This window comes from Drosophila ananassae, chromosome XL (assembly GCF_017639315.1).
Source record: "Drosophila ananassae strain 14024-0371.13 chromosome XL, ASM1763931v2, whole genome shotgun sequence".
In the NCBI taxonomy this organism is placed as follows: domain Eukaryota; kingdom Metazoa; phylum Arthropoda; class Insecta; order Diptera; family Drosophilidae; genus Drosophila; species Drosophila ananassae.
In genome coordinates, this window is record NC_057931.1 from 3,729,326 (window position 1) to 3,756,052 (window position 26,727).

The 26,727-nt window shown below is 38.8% G+C and overlaps 1 protein-coding gene across 1 annotated transcript in view; it reads right to left on the reverse strand.

Annotated features, from left to right (window-relative positions):
• Positions 1 to 26,727, reverse strand: part of LOC6503580 (high affinity cGMP-specific 3',5'-cyclic phosphodiesterase 9A) — a 116,017-nt gene that overhangs the window by 37,220 nt on the left and 52,070 nt on the right. The window contains exons 3-4 of the mRNA XM_032453545.2: positions 21,442 to 21,602; positions 7,143 to 10,383 (exon numbers count right to left, since the gene is read on the reverse strand). Coding sequence (XP_032309436.1) covers positions 7,143 to 9,282 — 2,140 coding nt within the window. The 5' untranslated portion in view covers positions 9,283 to 10,383; positions 21,442 to 21,602. The remainder of the gene's footprint in view (positions 1 to 7,142; positions 10,384 to 21,441; positions 21,603 to 26,727) is intronic.

A 26,727-nucleotide genomic window follows, 5' to 3' on the forward strand; every position in this document is an offset into this window, starting at 1 on the left:
TTGTGTGATAACTATTTGTTTAGCCACAGGATGCTGTCAAAGGATTCGGATTCGGACTCGGATTCGGGCGAGTGAAATATGAATTTCAAGGCTTTTGTGCAATTCTAGCTTAAAATTGACATAATTATTTATCTTGTCTTGTCCGGCTACCATGAGTATCCGTTTTGGTCCTTCTCACTCGCACCTGGTCCTGGCCACCTGGACCTGTCCTTGCTTATCGTTTTGGCCTCGAAACCTGTCCTCGAAACTTTGCTCATTTTTCAGGAATAATTCAACTTAAATGCCTGTTTATCAAAAGTCAAACAATAAAGAAAACTCCTCCTTCTAAAGGGAAACAAAAGGATACTGTGTCTCTGTGTGTGTGTGTGCTCTAGTTTTTTTTTGTTCGTTTTCACGCCTTCGTTTCGGTCTTGTCGCAGCCGCCGAAATTCCCACGTTTGCCCTCTTAAGTATGCAACACTTTATTGCTCATTAAAATGATTGCTTATACAGGATACGCACAAATACACATACACACTCCTGCAAGAAGTATAAGGAAGCTGATATATATATGTGATATGTATGTATAAGAACCATATGAGCACGTTCGTCCTTAAGTGGGTCAAAAAAAAAGAAATAGATATGTAATATGAGAGGCTCTACATCCTGTGATTTGCTTCCTTCCTGGCATCCTTTTTCCATGAAATATTCCCATGAAATCAAATTGAAATATTCAATATAAATATTACACATCCTTTGCCACTTTTTTAATTAAAAATTGCATTTTTTGGCAATAAAGAGAATCCTTTTTTGGTAGAAAATACCTAAAAATAATCAAATATTTGTAGTCCTTTAGCCAAGGAATTTCAAATTCAAATTTAAATTAAAATTGATATTGATATTGTTTGTCGCTTTTGTTTCCAGCTCACAATTGCATTTCAATCGAAAGTGATTTAATCTGGAATTGGATTCGATTTAATCGAGACACCAGAGCACTGATTGATGGCATTTAGAAACTCAATTGCCAGTGGCATGTCCTTTGTCCTGTTTTATGATACTGCCTGTCATACAAATACCAGTTGAACTTCCTCTTCTAGTTACCACCTATTGCCAATCCTGGCTGGCAATAATCTCATCCGCCGGGCCTGTCAGTCAATATCTTCACACTTTTTCTCCCTACTCCTCCGATATCCTTCGGCGCCTGCCAGGATAATGCGCTTAATGGACAAGTCAGACAGGATCAATCAGGGCAAGTGCCTGCCCTTGGTACTTGTTTATTTTCTAATTTAAGACCCTGCCAGCAAGGACTATTTTCTATTTTAAATTCCTCTTGTTTTTTATCCTTTATCCTGCCTATTTAAGTAATTATTATTTATGTCCTTAAAGCTACATGCCGCAACGGGTAACTTCGTCCTGCCTCTAGTTCCGGTTTCGTTTTCTGTTTCCTGTTTCCCATTTTGTCGTTTAGAATATCCTATTTTTCGTCCTTTTTGTGTTGAAAAAGTTGTGTGCCTACGCACTCCCACTTTTAGTTTTTCATTCCTCAAAGGATCCTCATCCGCGCAGGATGGCGCAGGATGAGCGAATAATTTTTGACATTTTCCGCTAGCTAATAATGAAACAGGGTGGCTAACAGGATACTTCAGGACATGTCAGGGATGCTCGACGGGGCTTCATGTTACACAAGCAGATGCCACCTGCTGGCTGGCTTCTACACTTTGACAGTGAAGTGCACTCGCTCAGGATATTCAGGATATTCAAGACAGTCAGGATAGACAGGATAGTCAGGATAGGGGTATGACCTTTCTATCCTTTTTTTTTTGATTTTTTTTGACTACATCACTATGAATTTTTTAGAAAAAAAAAAACTCAAGCTTAATATCCTTTAATAAATGTCCTTTAAACATGTTTAAACAGGTTTGAACAAGTTGTCTGTATTTTTTGTAATTTATTTCTTTAAGAACTGAGGTTTAAGACTCTCTTTTAGTCCTTAGTCTCCTTAATTTCCTTACTTTTCCCTTCTTAATTTAATATTTATTTAAATTTAAACTTAAAATCTTATCTAACCCCCCCAAGTAGGCAACAAAGTTTTCACTTTTGAGGCTTACACAACACTGTTTTCGTGCTCAACTGGCTTGGCCAAAAAAGTTGTCTCCTTGCCGGCACTTTAATTTGGCAATAACTACACTTGCCCCTGCCTCCTGCCCCACCGCCAGAGGCACTTGACGACAAGCAACTTATTATAATTAATAGGACACAACCAAGCAACAACAACAACAAGAACATCCTAAACAAAAACATAAACTTGGAAAACCACAACATCTTCTCAAGGAGGTGGAGAAAGGAGAAAAATTTCAATTAGAACTCTCGACCTCGGCTCATTAGTACAAAAAAAAAGATAAGGTAGTAACTAGGATAGTAACTAGACTAGTCTCTGTCTATATAGTCTATATACCAAGTGCAACTGGAACAGGACAGGTAGGAAAATGAGAAATGAATTAAATTCCTTTTGGCTCGCTTTGGCTAAGCAAATATTTTCCACTTCGGGGCACACGAGAATGTTTGTAATGAAATGGAACGGATGAGCAAGGAAAGGAAGGTTGAAATGAAAAACCTTCGGCATTTCGAAATTGTCTATTCTAAATGTCAACTGCAATATACATAGTTCAGATGGCTGGGAGAGTCGAAGCAATTCTTAACATTCAAACAGGACAGGACACTATAAGACAGGATAGAAAAGGATATGAACCAGGTGTTCATCAACACCTTCTCAGACTCATACTCTCACTGCCTTTATTTTTTTCTGATTTTTGTGACAATCGTTTTGATTCGACAAACACTTTATCACTTAATACTCGTTTGTGGAAATATATATTTTTTTTTGTTAATGCACTGAGAGAAATTGAGGTTTCTTGGATGGTATATTAAATAGAAATATCAAATAGTACAAAATAAGGTTAGAAATCTTATAAAAAGCTAAGAAAATCAATTTTATGAACAAGTTTAAACAGGATTTGTTGAGTTTTTGAACAGGTTTGAATAGGTTTGAACAAAATTGAATAAATCTGAAGAGGTTTGAACAATTTTAAATAATTTAAAAAAAATTTGTACAAGTTTGTACAGATTTTGAACAAGTTTCTTCAGATTTTGAACAAGTTTTAATAAGTCTGAAGATATTTTGAACGATTTTAAACAAGTTTGAATAAGTTTTTACAGATTTTGAACAAGTTTGAATTAGTCTGAAGAGATTTGAACAATTTTAATCAAGTTTGTACAGATTTTGAACAAGTTTGTATGAGTTTAAATAAGTCTGAAGATATTTTGAACAATTTTAAACCAGTTTGTTTAGGGTTTGAACAATTTATGAACTAGTTTGAACCATTTTGTACAGGTTTGAACAAGTTTGAATATGTTTGAACCAGCTTGAACACGTTGAAACAATTTTTTAAAAGTTTAAACATGTTTTAAAAAGTTTCTTTTATTATCCCCTCTCTAAGAGACTTAAATCTCTCCATTTACACCCAATTTCTCTCAGTGCCCACACGCATCTTGGCTATCTGGCATGTTTTTCCTTCTTTTTTTTTGGCTTTTTTGGTGGCTACTGTGAGTGGACTGAGGGGACCGGCTCTTGTTAAGTGAAACAATTGAATTGTTAACTGAACAATAAAGTATTTTATTATTATTAGATTTTTGCTGCTACCGTGCCACCGTCCCCCTGCCACCTCCTTGCCGGCCCGCCTTTCATTTTTCGCAATCCCATTGCCATTTGCCTTTTGTCACATCTTGGTCTTTTTCGGTCTTATGTCTTCTCTTCTCATTTTCCCCCACCCCGCCATACACTTTCTGACTTTTCGACTTTCTGGCCTTCAGACTTTCACTTTCCCTCTCCCTTTCTCCGACTTTCTCTTCAGCTCTTCTTGCCTTATCCCTTGTCCTTAAGTGCCTTTCGAGTCTGATATGGCTTTCGGCCGTTTTGGCTTTTGCTTTCTTTATTATTATTATTATTATTATTATTTATTTTTTCTCTGTTGGCTGCTTGTTCGACTGTCTCGAGTAGATTTCGAACATATTTTTCCGAGTCTTGTTATATGTCATTTATATTATGTTCGGCGGCTCCCATCCCCCCCCAAACTTTTCATTCTCTTCCTGGTGGTTCCTTCCTGGCCTGCTCCCCTTTGTTGTCCTTTTGATTATTCCACAGGAGTTGTTGGTGCGGTATTGCCAAAGCCATTTAGGTTTTTGAATTTATGACCATTTTGCGTTTTGTGGCTCCTTCTGAAATGCTCAGGTTCAGTCTCAGTCTCAGTTTCAGGCACAGACTCTGGCAATTTATGTTTCTTGGCTTTTTCAGCGATGTCCCGATGTCCTAATGTCCTTATGCCTTGATGGTTTTGATTTACGATCCAAAGAGTCAAGCGGGAGGGACAAACGGAAAGGTAACCAGACTTCGGGCCAAAGTTGTCACCCAAAAATCAAAGTCAGGCCATTTGTCTCCCGCTCTGACAGTGTTGGGCACGCACGAAAGGTAATAAATAGTGTTGCCAAATGGCAGACAAATGAAAAGAAACGTTCTGCCATCGTGGCCAATAAATTTGTAGCGGTTTTGTTATGCTAAAAAGTGCCATAAAATATGGACCATAAGGGTTTATTCAAAGGGTGTTGAAAATAAAATAAAATGGTTAGCTTTTAAGCGAAAAGGTTAAAGGGGATAGTGTTGCAAAGGTCGTTAGAACTCAGATTTGTTTCAAAGAAGTATAAAATGGAAAGTGTTTAGAGAGAAAGCTTACACTTATAGTGTTGCAAAAGTCTAAAAGATAAGCCGTAGTTAGAATATGAAATTTTTAGTATTCAAAAGCCAAACATACAGAGAATAGTGTTTAAAAGGCATAAAAAACTCAAATTTATTTCCCAAAAAGTGTTTTTTAATAGTAAATACTAATAAACAACAGACTTGCTTGTTTTATTATAGAATCTCTTGAAAATAATTTAAGATTTCGAATCTTTTAAAGCCAAACTAATGACTAAGTAGTGTTGCAAAGGCCTTAAAAATAAAATTCCCCAGAAGTGTTGTGCAAATCGCAGGAGAATCAAAGCAATTCAATGGCGTCAACAATTAGAATGATAAAAGAAACATTTCGCTGGAGAAAAATCCTAGCAACCAATTGAATGGAAGGCAGTTAACAATCAACAGGCGTCCTCAACGCAGAAAAGGCGGAGGGAAAAAATGTGGAGCACACATTGCGGCGGGCCAGCTCGCATTTAATTGAAATGTTTAAAATGCGACAGTGTGGAAAAATGCCAGAAGGCTGAAGGCGAAGTCGAAGGAGGAGGACAGACACAGTGCTCTGCAGGAAAAGCCTGCTTATATGCTAAGCGAACTGCAAGGACAAAAGGCAAACTACCTTCGATACTGGGTGAGAACAAAAAAAATAAAAATAAAATAAATAAAATTCAAGAAGCGAAATAAAACGTGGCGTCGATACAAAGACAACTTTTAATGCCATTCAACACAAAGTTGTGATCGTTGTTGGAGCACTGGGAAGTAATGTTTGAAAAATAATTATAATTTTAAAGCAATATTTTACTAAATATTTCTAAAGCTCTAGATTTAAGCACAAGCCTTAAGGTAGGTCTATAGCTTCAATCTTTTTATTAGGTACTACCTTTTAAATTTTTCTTGCAGTGCCCCTCCAAACGCAGTCGCAGTCATTGTTGGTTTCTGTTTCTTTTTTTTTTTTTTTTTTTTTTGTATCCTTATTGCACTTTGCAGGACACACGGTTACACATAAAGGGCGTATTTGCCGTAAAAGGTCAAAAGCGTTGAAGCAATCGAAACAGCCAGTGAAAAAAAATGAATGAAAATAAAGAAGCCCAGTGCCTCAGATTCAGACTGAGGCAGAAAGTTTCTGATGAGCTTGGGAATGCAGTAGGAGCCGCTTCTAAGGCCAAGTGTCTCTTGTAGGAATTTTCTTTCATATTTATGACCATCTATATTTCACGTTTAATGCCAACACAAGTTACAGGTAAGACACAGGTAACTACCAAAAAAAAAAAATAGAGAGATAGAGAGAGAGGGAGGAAAACCAATCAAATTCTAATCCCGACTGCATTCATGAGATATTCATTTTCATGTCTGGCCATTGAATTAAATATTTTACATCTCCAACATCTCGATCCCCCACATTTCTATTTTTATTTCTATTCCGACACCGATTTTCCCCTTTTATTTTCTAGTATTTTTTTTTTATTTTTCGCCAGCACTTTTCCGGCATGGCATTTGTGCAGCGTTTTGAAATGATTTTTCCATTCCATTGTAGTTGCATTTAAATTTGTCCATTTGATTCCATCCCCATTGTTGCATTTTCTCATGCCTCATTTGAGGCGATTACACACAACAGCACAACACAACACAGCACACAGAGAAAAAAAGGACAACAACAGTAGAGGGAGGGGAATAAAATAAAAAGGACTCGTCGTGCCGGGGAGTGGATAAATGCTAAATGGCAAATGGCAGAGCACTTGACCATTTGTCAGCGGCAAGGGATCGGGACCATCAATTATTTCGGTCAAATAAGTGCTTGAATAATATCTCCCGGCGAATGAGTAATTGTCGTTGTCGGCCTTGTGGGAATACCCGTTAAATGAATGACCCGCCATCTAATCGAATAAATAAACAGAAAAAACCATAAAAATACCATCAAAATTACCGAGGCGAGTCCTTCTAATTTAAAGAGCTTTTGGTTGAGTTATAAGTGTTTAAGACATTTAAGAGTGTTGTAAAGTTCCTTAACTTTTTATGGCGACCGTGATATAGTAGATACTATTTGGTATTATACTTATAATGAAGTATTTCTTTATCTTTTCAATGGAAATATTTTAAAAGTAATTTTAATAATGTTTCAAATACTAAAAGATATAATTTTTGAACAAGACAAGTCTATTAACTGTTTTTATGGCTACCGTAAAAAAAATCATATAAAAAGAGTCCGAGAACAAGTGTAAAGTATGAAGATAAAAGATAGTAAGAATCTAATGCTCCTGTTAACTTTTTTATGGCGACCGTGACTTAAGCTGTAGTATTTGGTATTTAATATTCAGTATATCATTTCGAGTATAAAGTATCAAGTATAATGTAAAGATATATAGCTTTTCGATCTACTCACATAGCCAATTCATGCGCTCCGTGTACTCGACCTTCCGCTTGAGGTCCTTGACCAGAGCCCGAAAGTCGTCGTCGTTGAAGTGGCACTGGATGATCGTGTTGTTCAGTTGCAGGATGCTGTACTCGTTGTTACCGTTACCGTTTCCGTTAGCATTCCTATTTGCATTTCCGTTACCGTTCCCGTTATTCCCATTGCCATTTTCATTTCCATTCCCGTTACCATTTCCATTTCCATTTCCGTTATTGGCACCGTTTAGTGCCACATTCGATTCGATATCTGCCGCACTGGCCCTCAACTTGTTACCACCTCCGCCGCCTCCGGCCAGGCCCAATCCCAGGCCCAAGTTGATGGCATCGCCATCCACATTGCTGCAGGACTTGCTCAGTATGATCGTGGCCCGATTGGCAATCGAATTGGCAGCCAGCAGATGCTCTCCAGCCGCCCCGCAGCTGCCACGATGAAAGGGCATTGATTTCCCACCACCACCGCTAGTGCAGTTATTATTTTTCAGTGTAATGCAGTGGAGCTGGTTCTGGAGGGCGGCCTGTACGGCGGAACAGTCGCTGGCCCGACGGCGTCTGGGATTGTCGGGATTGCTGTCCGTAAAGTTGCTTGGTTGCAAGTGAGTGCTGCCAGTGGTTGCTGGTGTTGCTGCTGCTGTTGTGGCAACTGTTGGTGATGGTATGAGTGGTGGTGGTGGTGGTGCTGGTGTTGTTGTTGTTGTTGCTGTTGCTGTTGCTGCCAGTGTCACTGTAGCAGCAGCATTACTAGATGTGGCAGGTTGTTGTGGCAAGACCTGTTGCTGCTCTGGCAACTGTTGCTGTTGCTGCTGTTGCTGTTGCTGTTCTCCCACAACTGACATATTCGACAAGGACGTTGACATGTTGTTGTTCTCTATGCTCTGGCAATTATTGTTGTAATTATTATTATTATTATTGTTGTTGTTGTTAGTTAGATTGTTGTTGCTGCTGCAGGTGGTGGTGAACTGTTGCTGTATGACAGTTAAATTGCTGCTGCAATGTTGCTGTTGTTCGTGATCCTCGTAGAATTGTATGAGTAACTCCTCGAGCAGAGCGATGGGCGATGTACTGGCCACGGCAAAGGATTGTGAACCGGAAGCGGATATTGAAACGGAAGCGGAAACACTGCCAGTACCGCTTATTGTGGAGCTAGTGGAGCACTTTCTAGCCACCTCAACTTCCAAATCGTTATCCTCCTGTTGCTCCTGTTGATCCAATTCCAATTCAATGCTGCTGCTGCTGCTTCTACTTCTACTTGATGTTGTTGCTGCAACTGTTGCAACTGCTGCTGCTGTTGCTGCTGCTGCTGCTGCTGGGAGTATTGCTGCTGCTGCTGCTGCCAATACAATGGCACGCTGATGCTCCTTGCCAGGATCAAAGATCGAGTGACGCAACAGGATCTCCTGCAATTGGCGGCGCTGCCGACGGGCACTGTACGGGTTCACCAACCGGAAGTCACCATAGAACTTTGCCAGACACCGCACTCTCGATGCAATATAGCCGATTTTTCGCAACAATCGGACATCCGCTGCAACAGCCGGTGGCACTTGCTGTTGTTGCAATTGTTGTTGCTGCTGCTGGTGCTGCTGCTGTTGTAAGTAATGGTGTTGCTGGTGCGGCTGCTGTGCCGCATTGCCGCTGATGCTGTTGCTACTGTTGGTGGTGCCACCGTCCTGTTGTATCTCAATATATTGGCACTCCTCGCTATCACTTTCCACCAGGCTCGAGTCCTCGATATCGCTAATTGCTGCCACCGGTGTTGCACCCACTGCACCACCCACCAATGTTGCTGCTTCCGCTCCGGTACCAGTACCACCGAGTGTTGTGGCAAGTGTTGCTGCTGCTGTTGTTGTTGCTATAACCGTTGTTGTTGTTGTTGTCGCTGTGGCAGCCGCATTTAAATCGGTCTCAGTTATTGTTGTTGTTGTTATAATTGTGAGCGTTTCGAGGGTCTCTTCTTCACTACTACTAGCTGTTGTTGTTGTTGTTGTTGTAGCTGATGTTGTTGTTGCTGGCGCAGCTGCTGCAGTTGTTGCAGATGTTGCAGATGTTGCTGCTGCTGCTGCTGCACTGCTGCCACGTCGACTGCTACTGCTGCTGCAGCCGCTGTCCTGGTACATTTATAAGCAACCCTCGTATAACGGTTTTTTACTGTTTTTTTTCTTCTTCCTATTCTCTCTTTTCTTGATTTTTCTCTGAGTGTATTGGTGTCAAAGACTTGAGAGCGTTCTTTTAATATTATTTTATTTTTTCTTTTCTTTTTTTTTGAAAATCTAACACTACAATTTTTTAGCGTTTTGAACGCGTTTTACTAGCGTTTTAATAGCGTTTTACTAGCGTTTTTCTAGCGTTTTAATAGCGTTTTGGTTGCTTTTATTTTCCTTTTTGAAATATTATGTTTTTGGATAGTTCTTAAATTATTTTTTAGAACATTTTTTTAGTTCTCTTAATTATTATGATTATGGTATATTTATCTGTTTTTGTTTTATGTTTTTTCCTCTATTTTTATTCTACTCTTGTTTGATTTTTGGGCGCGACTCTCGCTGTTGCATAAATTATTATTTCCACCAAGTGGGAGCGGGATAGCAAGAGCGGGGCTTCAACAGAAAGAGAGGTCAATATATATACTATATATATGTATTTTTTTTGTAATTTCTGTTTTTTTTCGTAGTAGTATTTTGTATTTTTACGAGGATGGCGCCTTTTTATGACCGTTTCTTTTGTTACTTGCAATTTGTTTTTGATGTTTATGCCACGCCAGCAAAGTTATGCAAATTTCCGTTTGCTTCTTGCCGCTGCCACTGCTACTGCTGCCACGCCCCTTCCCTTAGATTTCAGGCGTATCGCGTATACGTACCGTATGCCTTAAACCACTTTCTTTTTTGTTTTGTTTTTGTTTCTGCTACTGCTACTGCTGCTACGGCCGTGCTTTTCAAATCAATTCAGTGGAAAAGTTGCCGCCACGCGCATTTTTTGGCATTTCAACCGCTTCGCAATGTTACAACGCTATTTCTCGCCACTGAGTCCTGTGTGTATCCTCCCCGGGCACTGTCATTTGTGTTTTACATTTTATTGTGTTTTAATTTGCATTATTTCACCGTTTGTCTCTCGCGAGTTACGGGTCTCCCAGCTCTCCTCAATGGCGTCACTTCCGTTTCCGTTTCAAGGATTTATATATTTTTTTCTCTCCTTGTATTTTATTTTATTTTATTGAAGAAAATCTGTAAAGGAAAGAAATTCAAAAAAAGGTTTTTGTTAGAATTCATATACTAATGGAAGAATATTTTTCAATGAATCCTTATTTGAATCATTTTTGTTGCCTACTTTTCAGGGCTAAAAGGTAAGATATTTTTTGTCCAATCCATTATCCTTAAAATTTTATTTTCTTTCCAAGAAATTGAAAAATATTTTGAAATATTAAAATTATAATTTTTTTTAGCCTACTTTTTTGGGTTTAAAGGTAAGAAAATACATTTTTCTCAATCCTTTATCCTTAAAATGTAATTTCCTTTATAAGAAATTTGCAGAATATTTTAAATAATTTTTATTTTTGTATTAATAATTTTTTTATTTATTTGTTTTATGAATTTAAAACTAAACAATGTATCCTTAGCCTGAAGCCATGATATAATTAATTTTTGTATCCTACTTTTTTGGGCTAAATGGTAAGAAATGTATTTCCCTGAATTCTTTTTCTTTAAAATGTAATTTCTTGTTTCTAAGAAATAGTTTCAAATACTTAAGGGATAGCAGAAGAATTCTTTTGAAAATGTAACAACCATTGACACCAATTCCCCCCCTGATTAAATCAAAAAGAAAAATCGAGTAATCCCTTAACTCGGACATTCCGTTAACATTCTTGTCCTTTTTGCCGGTTGCCCGATGGTTTCCTTTAATTAATACAAAATCAATCAAGCGACAGGATACACAGACAGGACACTGGACTGGACAGAGACAGAGCACCAGAAAATAAACAAATGGATAAATAGAAAAACAAGAATGGAAGAAAATAAAAAAAATACAAAAATAAAAAGAGCTGCAACAGCAACACAACACAACAATGTAAATATTTTATGAAATATTTTTACTGCTTGCTCTCAGCTCTGTTTGTTGTGACAATCGATTGAAATGTGCAGCCAGCCAGTTGAAAGTGGGCGGGACTTAAAGATAGACACTCAGAGAAAAAATATAAAATTATAAAAAGAGTAGTATAAAGAGTTTCTAGGGGGAAAAATTATTGTTTCTTGTTTAAAGTGGTTTTAAAATCTTTTAAACTCTCTTTACTCTTTTAAAAATATTTATTAATTTTCTTATTTATTTTTTTTTGCAGTGCCTTTGTGTTTCTAGTGTGGCTGGCACCTTGGTCACTCTGCAATCCCAATAAGCAGACTTGCTCGACCGCAGAGACAAAGGCGTTGCCCACCGGCGGTGAACCCAGCGAGCCACTCTGGTATGTGGTTTTTGGTGGTGCTACCTAGGATACCTTTCCAGGATAGCTAGTTGTTGGTTGAGTCAGTGTGTGGGTGTATGGGTGAGTGGGTGGATGGGTCAAAGGCAGTGGGTAAACAACGGGCAATTGCACAAAGCGACGGAAGGCGGTCAGCAACATCAGGACATCAGCAGGACCACGAGCAGGAGCAGGAGCAGGAGCAGGAGCAGGACCAGGAGCAACTGTCGACGACGTTGACAATGACAGCAAATGTCAAACAGTGTGCTTCTTCTACCAGGCTACACCACCCAACCACCCACTCTCCCACAGCACCCCCCACCAGTCCTATTAAGTGCAGTGTCGCCATCTCGCTCCTTCTGTCTGTTCATCCGTCAATCAGTTTATCTGTCTCTTTTTTTTCTTCAACAACAACAACAACAACTCATGTGCAACTTCCACAATGTGCCGCCGAGACAAAAGACTTGCCACATGCTGCACTGTGGGTGGCTGCTCTGGCAACTCTACTGCTCCAAGGACTAAAAGGATTGCTTGGAAGCACTAAGGGGGGGAAGCCACAAATAAATGACATAACATATTTACACAAAAAAAAGGACACTTCTTTGTGCAATTTGGAAAAGGATTTTAATGATTTCCAAGACAATTAAGAAAGACTTTTGAAACTAAATCATTTTTGAAAACTATTTGAAACTATAACTTGAAACTTTGATAGTTCTCTGGCCCTATATCCTGTCTGCTGTTATCCTCGTTTTGAGCACAAAAAGGACCTCGAAGAATCGTTTAGATTTTTGGTCCTTTTTTGGGCAAATTCCAAACAGCTAACGTGGCGTATCCGTTCGTGCGTTTCTGGTATGCCGACGATTCCGACACGACAGGAAGTCCTTTTTCGGGCCATAAGGTGTGAAGGGTGGGTCCCAGAAACAGGGTTTGGCTTTTTTGTCCTTTTTTTTGGGGGGAGACGAGGTATGGAGGAGAGAGAGTGGAAAACGCCTCAAAAGATTCAACTTTGTTGCATCTAATTATGAGCAATTTGATTAGGGCTCATAAACAAACAAGGGTACACTGCCACATTACACTACCACACTGACATACACACAGGTATACCAACTCACACACACACACTGGCACAACAACAACACACACCAACACACACACTGAGTGTCAATATGGAGCCGCAGGTGGCGCAATTGCCGTCGCTGTCACGGCTGACAAAACGCAAACGCAAACAGAAACCACCGCGGCCTTGTCCCAAAACTCTCGCCTCCAACCACCCCACCACCCAACCACACCCCAAGCCCACCAAAAAAAAACCACAAAAAACGAATCGAACCCAAGGCAAAGACCAACTGTTGAATGGTGGCAAGAATAATTCCAACTTGGCGCTGAATTTCATTTACTTTCAAGTGGAATGCCATTTTGCTTCTTTTTTTGTCGGAGAATTTCAAAAAACAGAAATCCATTAGAAACTAAAGACTATGCCAGTACAAATATGAAACAATTTAATTAGCTAAAAAGTAAACATTGTTTCGAGCATAGAAATTTAAATAAATCAAGCTCAAAGTTTGATTTAAAAAGCCATCAATAAATAAGTCTCTGTTAATATTTAATAAGCGGTTTAAAAATTTGTTCACTTCGTTTGGCAATGGCTGCCGGGCTGCAGGGCTGGCGGAAATAAAAAGGGAAACAAATATTTATTTATGAAAAAGTAATTACAGGGAAAGAGTAAAGACTATAAATACCGAGTGCTTTTAACTGGCTTTTATCTACAAAAGATAGTTAGATCTAGGTCCTAACTATAGATACCCGGTACTTCTGAGAGTCGGTTGCCTACAAAATAAATCTATTAAGCTATTTTATTAATTGAAGTATTAGATAAGGAAAATTTTAAGTAACAATTTGAACTATAGATACCTGGTACTTCAGAGTCTTTTCAAAATAAATAAAATATAAATTATACAACATTTTGTTGTCTAAATGAAAAAAATATCTAAAAAGATTGTGAGTATAACATAATAGTTTGAATAAATTAAATATATATTTTAAAAATAAAATATATTAAATAAATAATAATGTAATAAATGTTAGAATATTCTATTTAAATAAACAGAGATTCTAGATCTGTATATATATTTATTTTAATTATAAATAGCCGATACTTGTGACACTTTCTGTGAAAATACAAATAAGTACATCAAAAACTCTCTTAAAATTAATATAATTAAAAAAATAGATCTAGAAAGTTAAACCTAGAGACTAGACTATAAATATCCGGTACTTATGATGTTTTCCTTAAATTGTACTTTAAAATATTTCAATAAAATGTATATCATCTAGAAAAAATAGAAAAAAACTCCCCCAAACTCCATTAAAATAAACAATTTGAAAAAATAACGCCCAGATAGATCTGAACAGCACCCTTTGGAGTAGAAAGCATGTCCTTTTTCACACTCGAAGTACCGTGTTTTATGAATGTTTGATGCATTTGGCTTTTGGCTCTCGGCCCAGTCGGTCGGTCATTGTTGTTAACTTAACTTATCAGAATATGCAACCAGGTGGCGTTAAAAGCCAGAGGCAAAAGGCACAAAAAACACAAGAAAAAAAAAAAAAGAATGAATAAATACCGAATTGACCGAAAAAGTGATGGCGTGGAGCATATGTCCTGGCCCTGGCCGTGTCCTGGCAGTCGGTGGGCTTCTTTAAAATGCATCAAAATGTGCAGCCTACTTTCAGGACTGCCTCCTGCCACCTGCCTCTTGCCTCATGCCTCCTGCCCCCTCAGGAAATAAAAACGAAACGCTGTTGCAACAATGAACAAAAAAAAAAAAACAAAATACAAGCAACAGCAACATCAACAGCGACAGCGACACACATTTTGCGGTTGATATGAATATCGATTCGACCCGTTAACTGGCCCACGCCCATAGCCGCCCACTTGGGCGCCCCCCCTCCCCCTCCCGCTTGGCAGGACGTCTAGGACAACCCCCTTTTAGCCTGGTATGTAAACTAGAACTTTGTATAAATTTATGTGCACAACAATGTTTATGTTGTTGAATAAACGAGCAGTTTTGCATGCGGCGAGCCCCAGAATCGGTTCTCTTTCTCCCTCTAGTCCTGCCTGATGCCATCTCTTTCTGCCAACACAGTTACACAGGACTCATCACACTTATAAGGACTAAGTGTAAGGACTAAAAAATTATTTGGTATTTTTTTGATGGATGATGAAATGGAATAAAGAATTTCAAGTCACTTTCCTGACTTTTGATTTTAAGAACTTGTTTCATTATCCTTATTATTTTGTCCTTCACTGTTGGCCACACATACGTGTGTCCTTTGGAATGTGTGTGTGTGTTGGAGTGTGTGCTGGAGTGTGTGTGTGTGAGTGCAGTAATGGCAGGATGCAACATGAAAATGGCGTGTGGCTAGCAACGTTTTATTTGCTCGTTCTCTGGCCCGATCCCTTGCCTTTCGCTTCCTTTTCCTCACTTCCTTCCTCCTTCAGCTCCTTTTTCGTATCCTTTTTGTATCCTTTTTACTCTCTCACTCTCGCCAGTGGCAGTGTGTGAGTGCGTGTGAACTGCACTTTGCATTGGCTTTAAATAGAAATGGGCCACACATTCAATTTCAGCACGGAAATCGCCTAACAGCCCTAAATAATGGACAATAACTGAGCCGAGGCCTCTGAGCCGAGCCACTTTCTCCACTTTCTCTGCCTCCTTCCTCTCTTTCACTTTCCACTTTCCTTTTTTTTCCACCTGCATTTCCCTTTTTATTAGTTGCCTTTTTTTCGCTTTCCCCTAAATTATAGTCCTTGGCCAATACTAATTAGCAGCTCTTGAAGTTTACAGTTTTGGCTGGGAACTGGAACTGGGGCTACGGGGCGTATGAGGTATATTGGGAATATTAAGTAGCCGACATGTGGTACGGCTTTTTTTTTTTTAAGTTATGAAAAAATACTATTACTTTAACTATTCTTAATTCTTATAACTGATTATTTTAACGTTTTATTTAACATAACACCTTGTGGTATTTTTCCAAAACTTTTTCTAAAAAATACCAAAAAAATTAAGAAATATTATTTCTTAATTTCTCTATAAAAAAATGGAGTAGAACCTTGAGGTATGTTTTTCAAAAACTTTTTCTGAAAAAATACCCAAAATAAAATTCTGAATAATAATACTTAAACCACAAAAGAAGTGGTGATTATATAAAGTATTTTTTTATAAAGATGTATGAAAATAAATATAAAAATAATGAAATATATTTAAAATATCAAGTAGCCGCCATGTGGGCCTGTTTGGAAATAAATTTTGAAACTTAATTGCTCCATAATTTCCTGAAATATATTGTTTTCGTAACTTCCTGACTTGAAAATAAATAGTTGCACTAAACATTTGAAAGTAAGTCTTGCCTCAAAAGTCAGCAATCTGTTGGCCATTGACTTGGGACAGAAGCGTTGTTGTCTGATCCTTTGATTTGATGGAACTCATACACATCCTTACACACATCCTTGCCAGTCGTTGAACGAAAGAGAGGGCATAACGGTGACGGAAAGAGATAGATAGAGCCACATACTTAGGAGCATTCAATCAAACTAAGCGCAAACAAGCCTAGAGACATGAGACATGACGCAGAGACAGACAGAGAGAAATGTGTGTGAGCTGGAGATACGAGGGGGGGGGTGGAGAGGGGGGAAGGACACAGGACACGGTATAGGATAGAGGGTGGAGGATGGAGGTGGAGGTAAAGTAGAGGGAAATGGAAGAACGCCGGGCTGGAAAAGCGGAAAAGCAAGCCAACCAAGCGTACGAAAATAAACAAAAGCCTGGAAAGTTTGAGGGCATTGGGATAATCAAGAGAGAGAGAGAGAGTGCTAGAAAGAGAGGCCAATACAGGGGTACAGAGAGCCAGAGAGAGGCAGAGGTGTTGGGTTATAGGGACGAAAGGACACCACACACTTACACACACCCTCACACTCACATTCTCACGCAGCAAGAACTTACTTAAGCGAGTGATTTTCAGATTTTCCGCTTGTGTCCCTATGTGTGCGTGCGAGTTCCAGTGTGTGTGTGTGTGGGCGAGGGTCCTTCCTGAAAGGACATCGTGATTTCATATTCTGCTGCGTATTAATACAATTTAAGTTTTCAACACAAATAAACAGATACGACCCTCGCCAGGCCGCCAGGTCTATATTTCGGCCGGTTCTTAGCCGATTCTTCAGAGGAATGCCTTAATCGATTTGTTAATCGATTCTCCATCAATTTGCATCAAAATCATGACAACAAATATTTTTAAAATTTATTGCCAATTTTTATGTGGATACCCTTTTGCAAAATCCGGGATTTCCTCACATTTAAGAGGAGTACCTTAATCGATTTTTATATCGATTCCCCGTCATTCTGCATCAAAATCTGAGAACAAAATATTTTTTGAAATTTTTTCAACTTTTTCTGATGGGACCCCTTGCGGAATCCTGGATTTCCTTACAGGACCCCTATCGGTGGCCATATCTCTGCCAATTCCCATCCGATTCTCAAGTGGAATACCTTAATCGATTTGTATATCGATTACCCGTCATTCTGCATCAAAATCTGAGAACAAAATATTTTTTGAAATTTTTTCAATTTTTTCTGATGGGACCCCTTGCGGAATCCTGGATTTCCTTATAGGCCCCCTATCGGTGGCCATATCTCTGCCAATTCCCATCCGATTCTCAAGTGGAATACCTTAATCGATTTGTATATCGATTCCCCGCAGTTCTGCATCAAAATCTGAGAACAAAATATTTTTTGAAATTTATCAACTTTTTCTGATGGAACCCCTTGCGGAATCCTGGATTTCCTCATAGGACCCCTATCGGTGGCTATATCTTGGCCAATTCCCATCCGATTCTCAAGCGGAATACCTTAATCGATTTGTATATTGATTCCCCGCAGTTCTGCATCAAAATCTGAGAACAAAATATTTTTTGAAATTTTTTCAACTTTTTCTGATGGGACCCCATGCGGAATCCTGGATTTCCTTATAGGACCCCTATCGGTGGCCATATCTCTGCCAATTCCCATCCGATTCTCAAGCGGAATACCTTAATCGATTTGTATATCGATTACCCGCAATTCTGCATCAAAACTTTGCATCAAAACTTTCTTTCAAATTTTTCCATATTTTCCTGATAAACGCCCTTATAATCTCCATGATTTTCCTATCTGAGCCCTAACGATGTCTATATCTTGGCCAATTCTCACCCGATTCTCAAAAGCTGTACACTAATTGATTTGTTTATCGATTTCCCACTTATCTACATCAAAACTTTGCCTAGAAACTTTTTTTAAAATTTTTTAAAAATTTTCTTTAGGAAGCACCTTCGAGCAGGCCTTCTTAAAGGAAAGTGCCCACTGAGTCTTCATCACTTTGTCGAAATAATAATATCAATTATTAACTTGAGCTGGAAGATGAGATCCCTGTTAGCCCGAAAACCCGACAGGACATTTGTCTGGAGGGTGAGCGAGTGAGGGTGTTGGTTACCTTTCGGAGTGCCTTCTAGTTTAGAATCATTCATCATTCCGGGACAACATAGTTGTAAATAATGTTACCCACAAGGATTCCTCCTCACGATTATTATGGCGATAAATCAAAGGCAACCTCCAGCCATCCCCTCTCTCTCTGTTTCTCTGTACCACCATTATCCTTGCCAGCTTTTTGTTTGTCCTGTGACAATTTTCCTCACCTATGGCCACCACGCGTATTGTTTGTTCTGTCTGGACTGCAAAAAAAAAAAAAAAGAAAAGGTAATCCTTGGCTCTGAATATGCAAATGACTCTGGTCCAGCTCCATGGGCCGAACGACAACTGACTTAATGACTGACTGACTGACTGAATGACAAACTGACGTCAGTATCTAGAGAAAAGAAAAGAAAATAAAAATATAGAATGTAGAATGGTATTAAGCCGGGAAAGTGGATGGCATGTGGATGAGGGCAGGACCCTCTGCGGGCCAATCTATAAATAAGTTTTGTAAACAGTGCTCCGGCACAACCACCATCCAGTCCATCCTGTCTATGGAAATAACAGTATACACACATGCGTGTAGGGTGTGTGGGGTGTGTGGGGTGGATGCACACAGATAGACAGACATACAGACAGACACTAACATATCCTGCAGGATAATGTCGGTGAGTGCGGTATGAGCTCATTAGGGTAAAGAGTGCTAATTAACACCGGCAGAAATGCAATTAGCAGAAATCTTTCGTTATGCTGGGGTATTTTTAAAGGATAACTAGTTTGTTAGTTCTAGAGATTTTTAATTATTTAATAAAAGTTATAAGCGAAGTTATAACAGAAGTTGTATTAAAAGTTATGAGCCATCAAGAGAGTAGTTGGAATAAATATTATTGTGAGAAAAAGATAATTAGAATTCTGAGACTATTTTTAATTTATTATTTATTTTATTTACCAAATAACCACCCTTTTAACTCCTTTATTTTTTATTAATTGCCCCCTTTTTTAATAAAATTTACATTTAATTTCTGTTAACATTTCCCCACGGAGTGATTTATTTCAGAACTCAGACTTTTTCCCCCAACTGGCTCGCTGGCTCATTCAATATTGAATGCATTTGTAACTAATTCAAGTAAATCTTCTCGCAAACTTTCAATTAAATAAAAGCAGAATTAATCAAAAGGACCCTCGGGGCAAGGTCCTGTAAGAAGGAACAACAAAAAAATAAAACTGAAAGAAAGAAGTGAGGATCTGTAAGACAGATGGCCGGAGATGACAGGTAAGCAGTTTGTGTGTTAGGATGTGTGTTAGTGTGATGGTGTGTGTGTGTGGGCACACACGTGTGCAAATAACAATAATCAGGACACGCACACACACACCCGCACACACACACACCCACACACATACACACACACACTAAAGCACACATCCTGGACGAGGTAGGTGGTGTCAACGGCCAAAAACAAATGATAACGGCGAGTCAAATGAAATGTCCACAAGGACATGGGACATGGCACAAAAAATAGAATAAAATAAAATAAAATAAGAGCAAGAGAAAGAGTAAGAGGAGGAAAGAATAAAATAATAATAAAAAGCGTAAGGAATCGAGGAGCCAGAAAATAAAGACAATATTTGTCAGGAACACTCGCCCACCCGCACCTTGCCGAACGACGTGAGCCGGAAGTGAAGGAACAAATGAAGGAATCGGAATCCTGGCCAAGGATATAGGCCCCAAAGAAGGGATATATAGTATAGAAGCCGGACAGGCAAGATGCAGATGACTGAGCACTGAGAGAAAAAGTTACAATCCTTTCTAGAAGGACTTTCAAGTCTAGTCTTTTCTTTTAAATAAAAAATAAACAATTCCTTGTGACTTAAAAAATGTTTTAAAAATTATTTAAAAATAGTTAATAACTTTTCTCTCAGTGTAGGGCAAAGGCAATGAATCGAATTGAACAAAGGGCTGGAAACTGAAGCTGGGAGGAAGATTGGGTTAAAAACATATTTGGGCAAGGACGTGGGACGCTGGTCGGACGTTGGTAACCGCCGAGCAAACAGTGGGCCTAATCAAAAGTCACAAACACAGGCAAACAGAGAAGCACACCCACACAGATACACACAGAGATCCTGGCAACAACAACATCTTGGCCAGAAAGCCAAAGCCAAGTCAACAAAAAGCAAACTATTTGTTTGCCAGACTGCGTGCCGTTTCAAAAACCACAATTCGAGGCAGAGTTTTAAGAGTGATTATTAAATAAATATAAGAAATATTAATAAATTAAATAAGTTATTAAATAAATTAGATATTTAAGTAAATAAATTAATATATTATAAAGAAAATAAATAAAAGAAACAACTAAAATGCTAACCACCATGGTGGATGTCCTCTTGCCTCCTACGCTCCTCTTGTTCTGTCAGCCAATTTGACAGTTACCAGTTACAACATAGTTACAGGACATGCACACCCACACACACTAGCACACACACACACATACACTCGTTCAAATGTAAACAAAATTGCTTGTGTGCCTCCTGCTCCTGCTGCTGCTCCTGTGTGTCCTGAGTCCTGGCAATTTAAATTATTGTTTGGGCCATAATGCAAACCATTTTAATGGAATCGAATCGAAGGGGCAGTCGGGGCCAAAATACTCTCACAATCAATTGCTCATTGTTAAGGACAATGGCCAGGACATGCTAATCTGATTAAAATCGGATCGGTTAAGGAATACAATATAATTCCAGAAGCACTTCAGAAAGTGTAGAGCTTCTCTCGATTCTCTCTTAAATTGTATAATATTTTTAACATTTCATTCCATAAATTGTCATTTTTTTTTTTGCTCATTATTCAAGGCAATTTCCATTGAAACCATTCAGGTGGAAAAAAAGGAGAAATTTCTGTTCAAAAATATGCAAAAAATAAAAAATATAAAGAATGAAATGTGAAACGAGGAGGTCCTGCCAATAAATTACATTTTTTTTTTATCAATTTGTCAGACGGTCATGGCGGGAAGTACAAAAATTTGCACACTGACAGGACCACTAACACTCTCACAGATACAGATACTCCTACAGGATAGAGATACAGATACAGATACAGTTACAGATACAGTTACTCGGAACACATGCACCTGACAGTTAATGGTCTAATGAAATGTCTCTGGCTTATCGCAGCTGTTCACCTGGCTAACCGAATCGGAATCACAATCCAAATCCAAATCACAACCAGAAACAGAAACCTAACCAGGACCAAGGACCAGCAGGACCAACATCCAGCAGGACAGAAAACAGCAACAGGATCAGCATCAGCATCAGAGACAGAGTCAGAGTCAGTATCAGACCTTTTGGCCGCATTAAGTCGTGGGATAATGTCCTTGCCGCCTGGCCTTGGTCCTTGGTCCTTGGTCCTTAGTTGCCTGTCCTGTCCCAGTCAGACTCCAATTTGGTCAACCGACGAATAATTTCCACCGTCCTGTGCATTTCAATTAATAGTGTGCGAGTCCTTACAGAGAAAATAAATATTTATTAAATAAATTGAGGAATAAAAGAGTAATAACTATCTATAGTTATCGATTAAAAGTAGTATTGGAAGTCTATCGGAAAACAAAAAGGGAATTGTTAAAACTTTTAAAATTTTAACCATAAATGAATAATAATCGATAAATCGATAACAATAAAAACTATCGATATATCGCAGTTCTATAAATTCACAACTTAAATTTAACATAATATTTATCCATTTATAACTCTATAATTTGAATTACAAAAAGATAAATATTACAAAGCGATAACTGAGAAAACTATCGATTAAAAATCTATCTAGCATGTCTATCGTAATTATCGAAGCCCACTATTTAAATAAATAATACAAAAAATCGATACAAATATGGATTAGAGCTACCGAAACTATCGATTCTTATCGTTTTCTCATCCAAAACCCATTTAAAAAACATTTCCAACCAGAAATTCGATTTAAAGAAACCCAAAGGACACCCATTTTTCCAAAGTGCAGACAAGCGTGAGTAAGTGCCGGAGAAATTCCACAACATATATCCATGTCATTCGCATTCCAGAGCGGCAGGACAGCGGCAGGACAACGGCAGGACAACGGCAGCAAGTGACAGCTGCAGTTGCAGTTGCAGTTGCCGTAAGGACCATAAGGACATCGAAACTCAAGTTGCGGCACTTGTAGATGATAACCGGCCATATCGTTGTGCATCCTGGCATCATGGCATCCTGGCATCCTGGCAAAGGATCCGGATCCATGACCGGATAATCAACCGAAACCGTAATCGTAACCAAAGCCAGTCTCCAATAAATTCATGAATTAAAATTAAGCATTCGCAATGACATTTTCAATTAAAAGTGTTTTATTTCCCCCGACAAAGTTCATCGCCTTTCGAGTGGTCTTTTTTTTTTTAATTTATATATAGACATATATATATTCCTGTATTGCTGCGATGCTTTCCATTAAATATGTATGAAATAATATTATTATTTGATAAGAGAGTGGAAATGGGGGGAAAAAAATATAATATATAAATATAAAAAATGGTCAGTGGTGGGGAAAATCAATATCAATAATAGAACGAAAGCCACTTGGCAGGCCAGGGCAGTCCACGCCGGTAAAATGCAAAAATGCAATAATATAATATATATTCAATTGGAAAATAACCCATCAGAGTACAGTATATGAGAAGAATTTAAAATATAAGCTGGGTATTTGCACAATTCATAAAATGTTGAAGGCCAATTAAGGCATCGGAGTTGGAGCCGAAGCCGGAAAGACAAAAAACAAATTTACATAACTGATTAAAAACTTGACTAGAACCTGTAGACCTTTAGGACCTGTGAGGACCTCTAGCCCGCAGGACCTGCTGAAAGGTGAAAAAGTCAAAGTGTGAACACAAATCCAATAGCCAACTTGAAGCACTTTCCCTCAAAAGCACTAAACTCAAACTCAAATTCAAATTCAATTATTAATTTAACTTTTCATCGCAGGCAGGCAGGCAGGCAGGACCTTTGGGCCACAACGGATATCCTTTCCTTTCCAACCAATTTTCCGCCTGAGCTTCGGTCATTGTTCAATCGAGAAAGTTAGAGAGAGTCTAAGTCTAAGGGATTCGATTTAAATTGTAAATCATATTATCTGGATTTATTTATTTATCGATTAAATATCGATTGGTATGCGAAAGAGGAGCCAAGGACCGCCAAGGACTTCCTGCTCCTGCTTCTGTAATCCGAAACCAAAATCCCCGCTAAAAAATGCATTGTTCGCTATTAGCGGAAATAAACGGAGGCCAGAGAGCTCAACGAGGTAGATGGCGAGGCCCCCTAGGGGTTCTAAGCTATATCCCCCCCCTATTTTTTGCCTTTCCTGCCAGTTTCCTCTTCTAAGGACTTAGAGTCTTCTCAGCAAGGAACAGGATAGCTTACAATTGCTGGCCTTTTTCAGTTTCAAATTCAAACTGAAAATCAACAATGAAAGTTTCTCTTTTTTTTTCCGAAAAAAAAACCACAAGGGTAGCTGGCATCCAAAAGTTTGTAATTAAATTCAGTTTATTTTTGGCCGCAAAAAACAAATCCCTCTAGAGAACCACCTTTATTTCCAAAAACTAGTTTCGTTCATTAAAACTACTTATTTTTTGGAAAACATTCTATTCCAGAGTATCTTGTTGGTAAATCGTTATTGGCAAAAGGATTAAAGTATTATCTAAAGTGGGATTAGGAGAATTTTGAAAAAGGAGTAGCATCTCAGGTTGCTTTTCGGCCAATTAGGAGGAATTAGTAGGGCTAGTTATCTCCCTAAGGAACTCCACCTATCTGGCAGATACTGTATCTGTATCTCACGAATCGATGGAGAGATTAAATGTCTCCATGCAGGAGCACTTGACTTGGATTCATTGCCCGCTTGTGTCGGCCACTTGTAGTCCTGTCTACTAAAGACTGGAAAGAGATGGGGCGATGGCCAAGAGAAAGAGAGGGGTAGACCAGACTACCCCTCTCCTATGACTCAATTCTGGCAACGGCGACGGCGACGGCTGCGGCGATGTTTAAACGGAAAGCAGTTAAAAACACTAAGCAGTTTTCGGGCCAAAGGCATGAGGACAGCAAGGACATGACAAGGATAAGGACAACAAGGAGGAGAAGGAGGAGAAGGAAGAGAAACAGATGAAGAAGCGCATAACGAGGCAGGAGATGAACGACAGCAGTTGCAGCCATAAAAACGGCAACCCAACCTCCGGCCGGGGCTAGCTCGTAGCTCGAAGGACCAAAGGACCAAGTAACAGTTGTAAGCTGTGACAATGACACCGACAGAGATGGTCATACTCCCAACAGAAGGAGACAACAACAATAGAGAGAGAAAGAACAACAAGACGGAGACACGCACAGTACAGAGTGTAATTGAATTTCTGTTGACAGATTTTAACGCACAATATCCTGCAGCGACATTGTCGCAAAAGGCGACAAAAAGAGGCGCCACACCTCCCTCCCTCAACAAAAAAAAACAAAAAACAAAAAGGACCTGGATTTCATTTCACTCTGATTTCTCAAAGCTATGATAGCTCTCACAGTTCTACCTAAAATTCAATAATCCTTGCCGTTCATAAATATGGAATATTTTCAGAGTCCTTAATAGGCGGCACTGCCTCTCATTCGATTAAAGTTCACAAAGGATAAAGGACACAATTCTATTAAAGGAAGGCTTTTAGTAACATTTTTTATCCCTTTTTTATTTTATTTTAAAATTAAAACCCAAACACTACACTTTAGTTTTCATTTTTTTAAGATTTCGCTTTAAACTCTACCTTGATTTTCTTTTTTTTTTTTTGGAGGTTATGTAAATGAAGTCCTGTCTGTTTTTTAGCTTCTCTTTTGTCTTTATCTTCCAACCTGAACCGTTACTCCCCCAAAAAGTTATGCAATTCAATTATGTCCTTTTGATTGTTTTACAGTTTTCAGTTTTTTTTTGATTTGGCAGCTTGAAATGAATACTTTTGGAGTCTTTAGAGGCAGATTCCACTTAACACACACACACACACACATATACACACACTCTTACACCCTCACACTCTCATGGCAGGACATACTATACTATATAACCTCCACTAGCTGGGAGAGTAAACGGTTTTCCATGTATCCTGACCCGAACACACACACAGGAACAAGTTTTTATGTTGTCCTGTAATAACAGACATGGAGAGCTGGTTGACTGCTTGACTGGCTGACTGGCTGATTGAACGATTGACTGGCTGATTGACTGATTGATGAAGTGACTAACCGAGCCGCAGGCACTAACCGATTGCGAAAGCACTCTTAATGTCCTTACATGGAAAATCAATTCCCGGCGAGACTAAAAACCCAACTAGCCCACATCAAGGAGCTACGAAAAGTAATAGTAGACAGGAGTCTACTGGAAAGGATCAAAAGGACCAAGAGGATAAGAACTACTACAGTTTTTAATCCTTTTTTGATTATAATTCTCTCTTTAGGGGCTTTTCTCCCTGTGTCCTGGTGAGGTCCTTGCGCAGCTGGAGTCTTCGATCGATTCGCTTTCAATTTCTTGTCACAGGACGAGGTGAAAGGACCTCAACAGGTTGCTCGGGACTCAACCGCAGAATGTAATTTTCCCACAGAACTGTCACGATTAAAAAATAAAAACTATCCAAAAAAAAAAAAGGATATGAATATTTATTCTTCCATTTATTCATAATTTGCAATTTTACAAAAAAAAATAAGTATAATCAGTCAGGACTTCAGTCAGGATTAGAGCATCAAAGCGGAAATGCATTAATCTGAACGATTTATGGAAATTGTGAATGGGCCTCTGTCAGGACATGTTAATCGGAAAGGATGTGTGTCGGGATGTGAGTGTAAACAGTCGAACGGCTTCCACTCCATCTGCCATGTGCGTGGGGGTGTCCTGAAAATTTACAGAATGGAAGGACGAAAAAAAAAGAGAGAAAAGTGGAAGAGAGAGCCTGCCGGAGGCGTTCTATTTTTTTGGCACTTGAGGAAGGTCAGTTTAGGCGTCTGGGGAAATGGTTATCCTTATTGCATACTTTGCCAACAATGTCTTCTTCTTAACGAAGGGATACAAGGATACAGGGATACAAGGATACAAGTATAAGAAGTTCTGTATACGAAGTAGCATATCAGTTGCTTCGAAAAAGAAATACGATTAGTGCCAGAATCGTTTCTGGAAAGTAAACTATTCCGAGAGTCCTTTCGTCCTCTCGTCCTCTTGTCCTTTATCCTTTTATGGCTTAATAAATTCAACAACACCAACAAAAAAAGTGGCTCACAAACTTTTAATTCCTCAATGACCCTCGAACCTAATTGATTGCCAGGCCATATGGATTTTCTCAATAAATTCAAATGAAAAATGTAGGTCGCACTTTAAAATGCCACACCACTCGTAACATTCCGTGCTATGTCCTTTTTTTAGTCCTTTTTTGTTTAGCACGATGGTGGCAATTAAAATTCGCTTACTTCGCTGAGCTCTTCGCTGCTCGGGAGCATTTAAATTCACATTTTTCTGGGCCGACAAGCTAATAATAAAGAAATTTCGAGTGGCACTCGGTCTCATTAAATTCAGGATTCAGTATTCAGGACTGGTCTTTAAG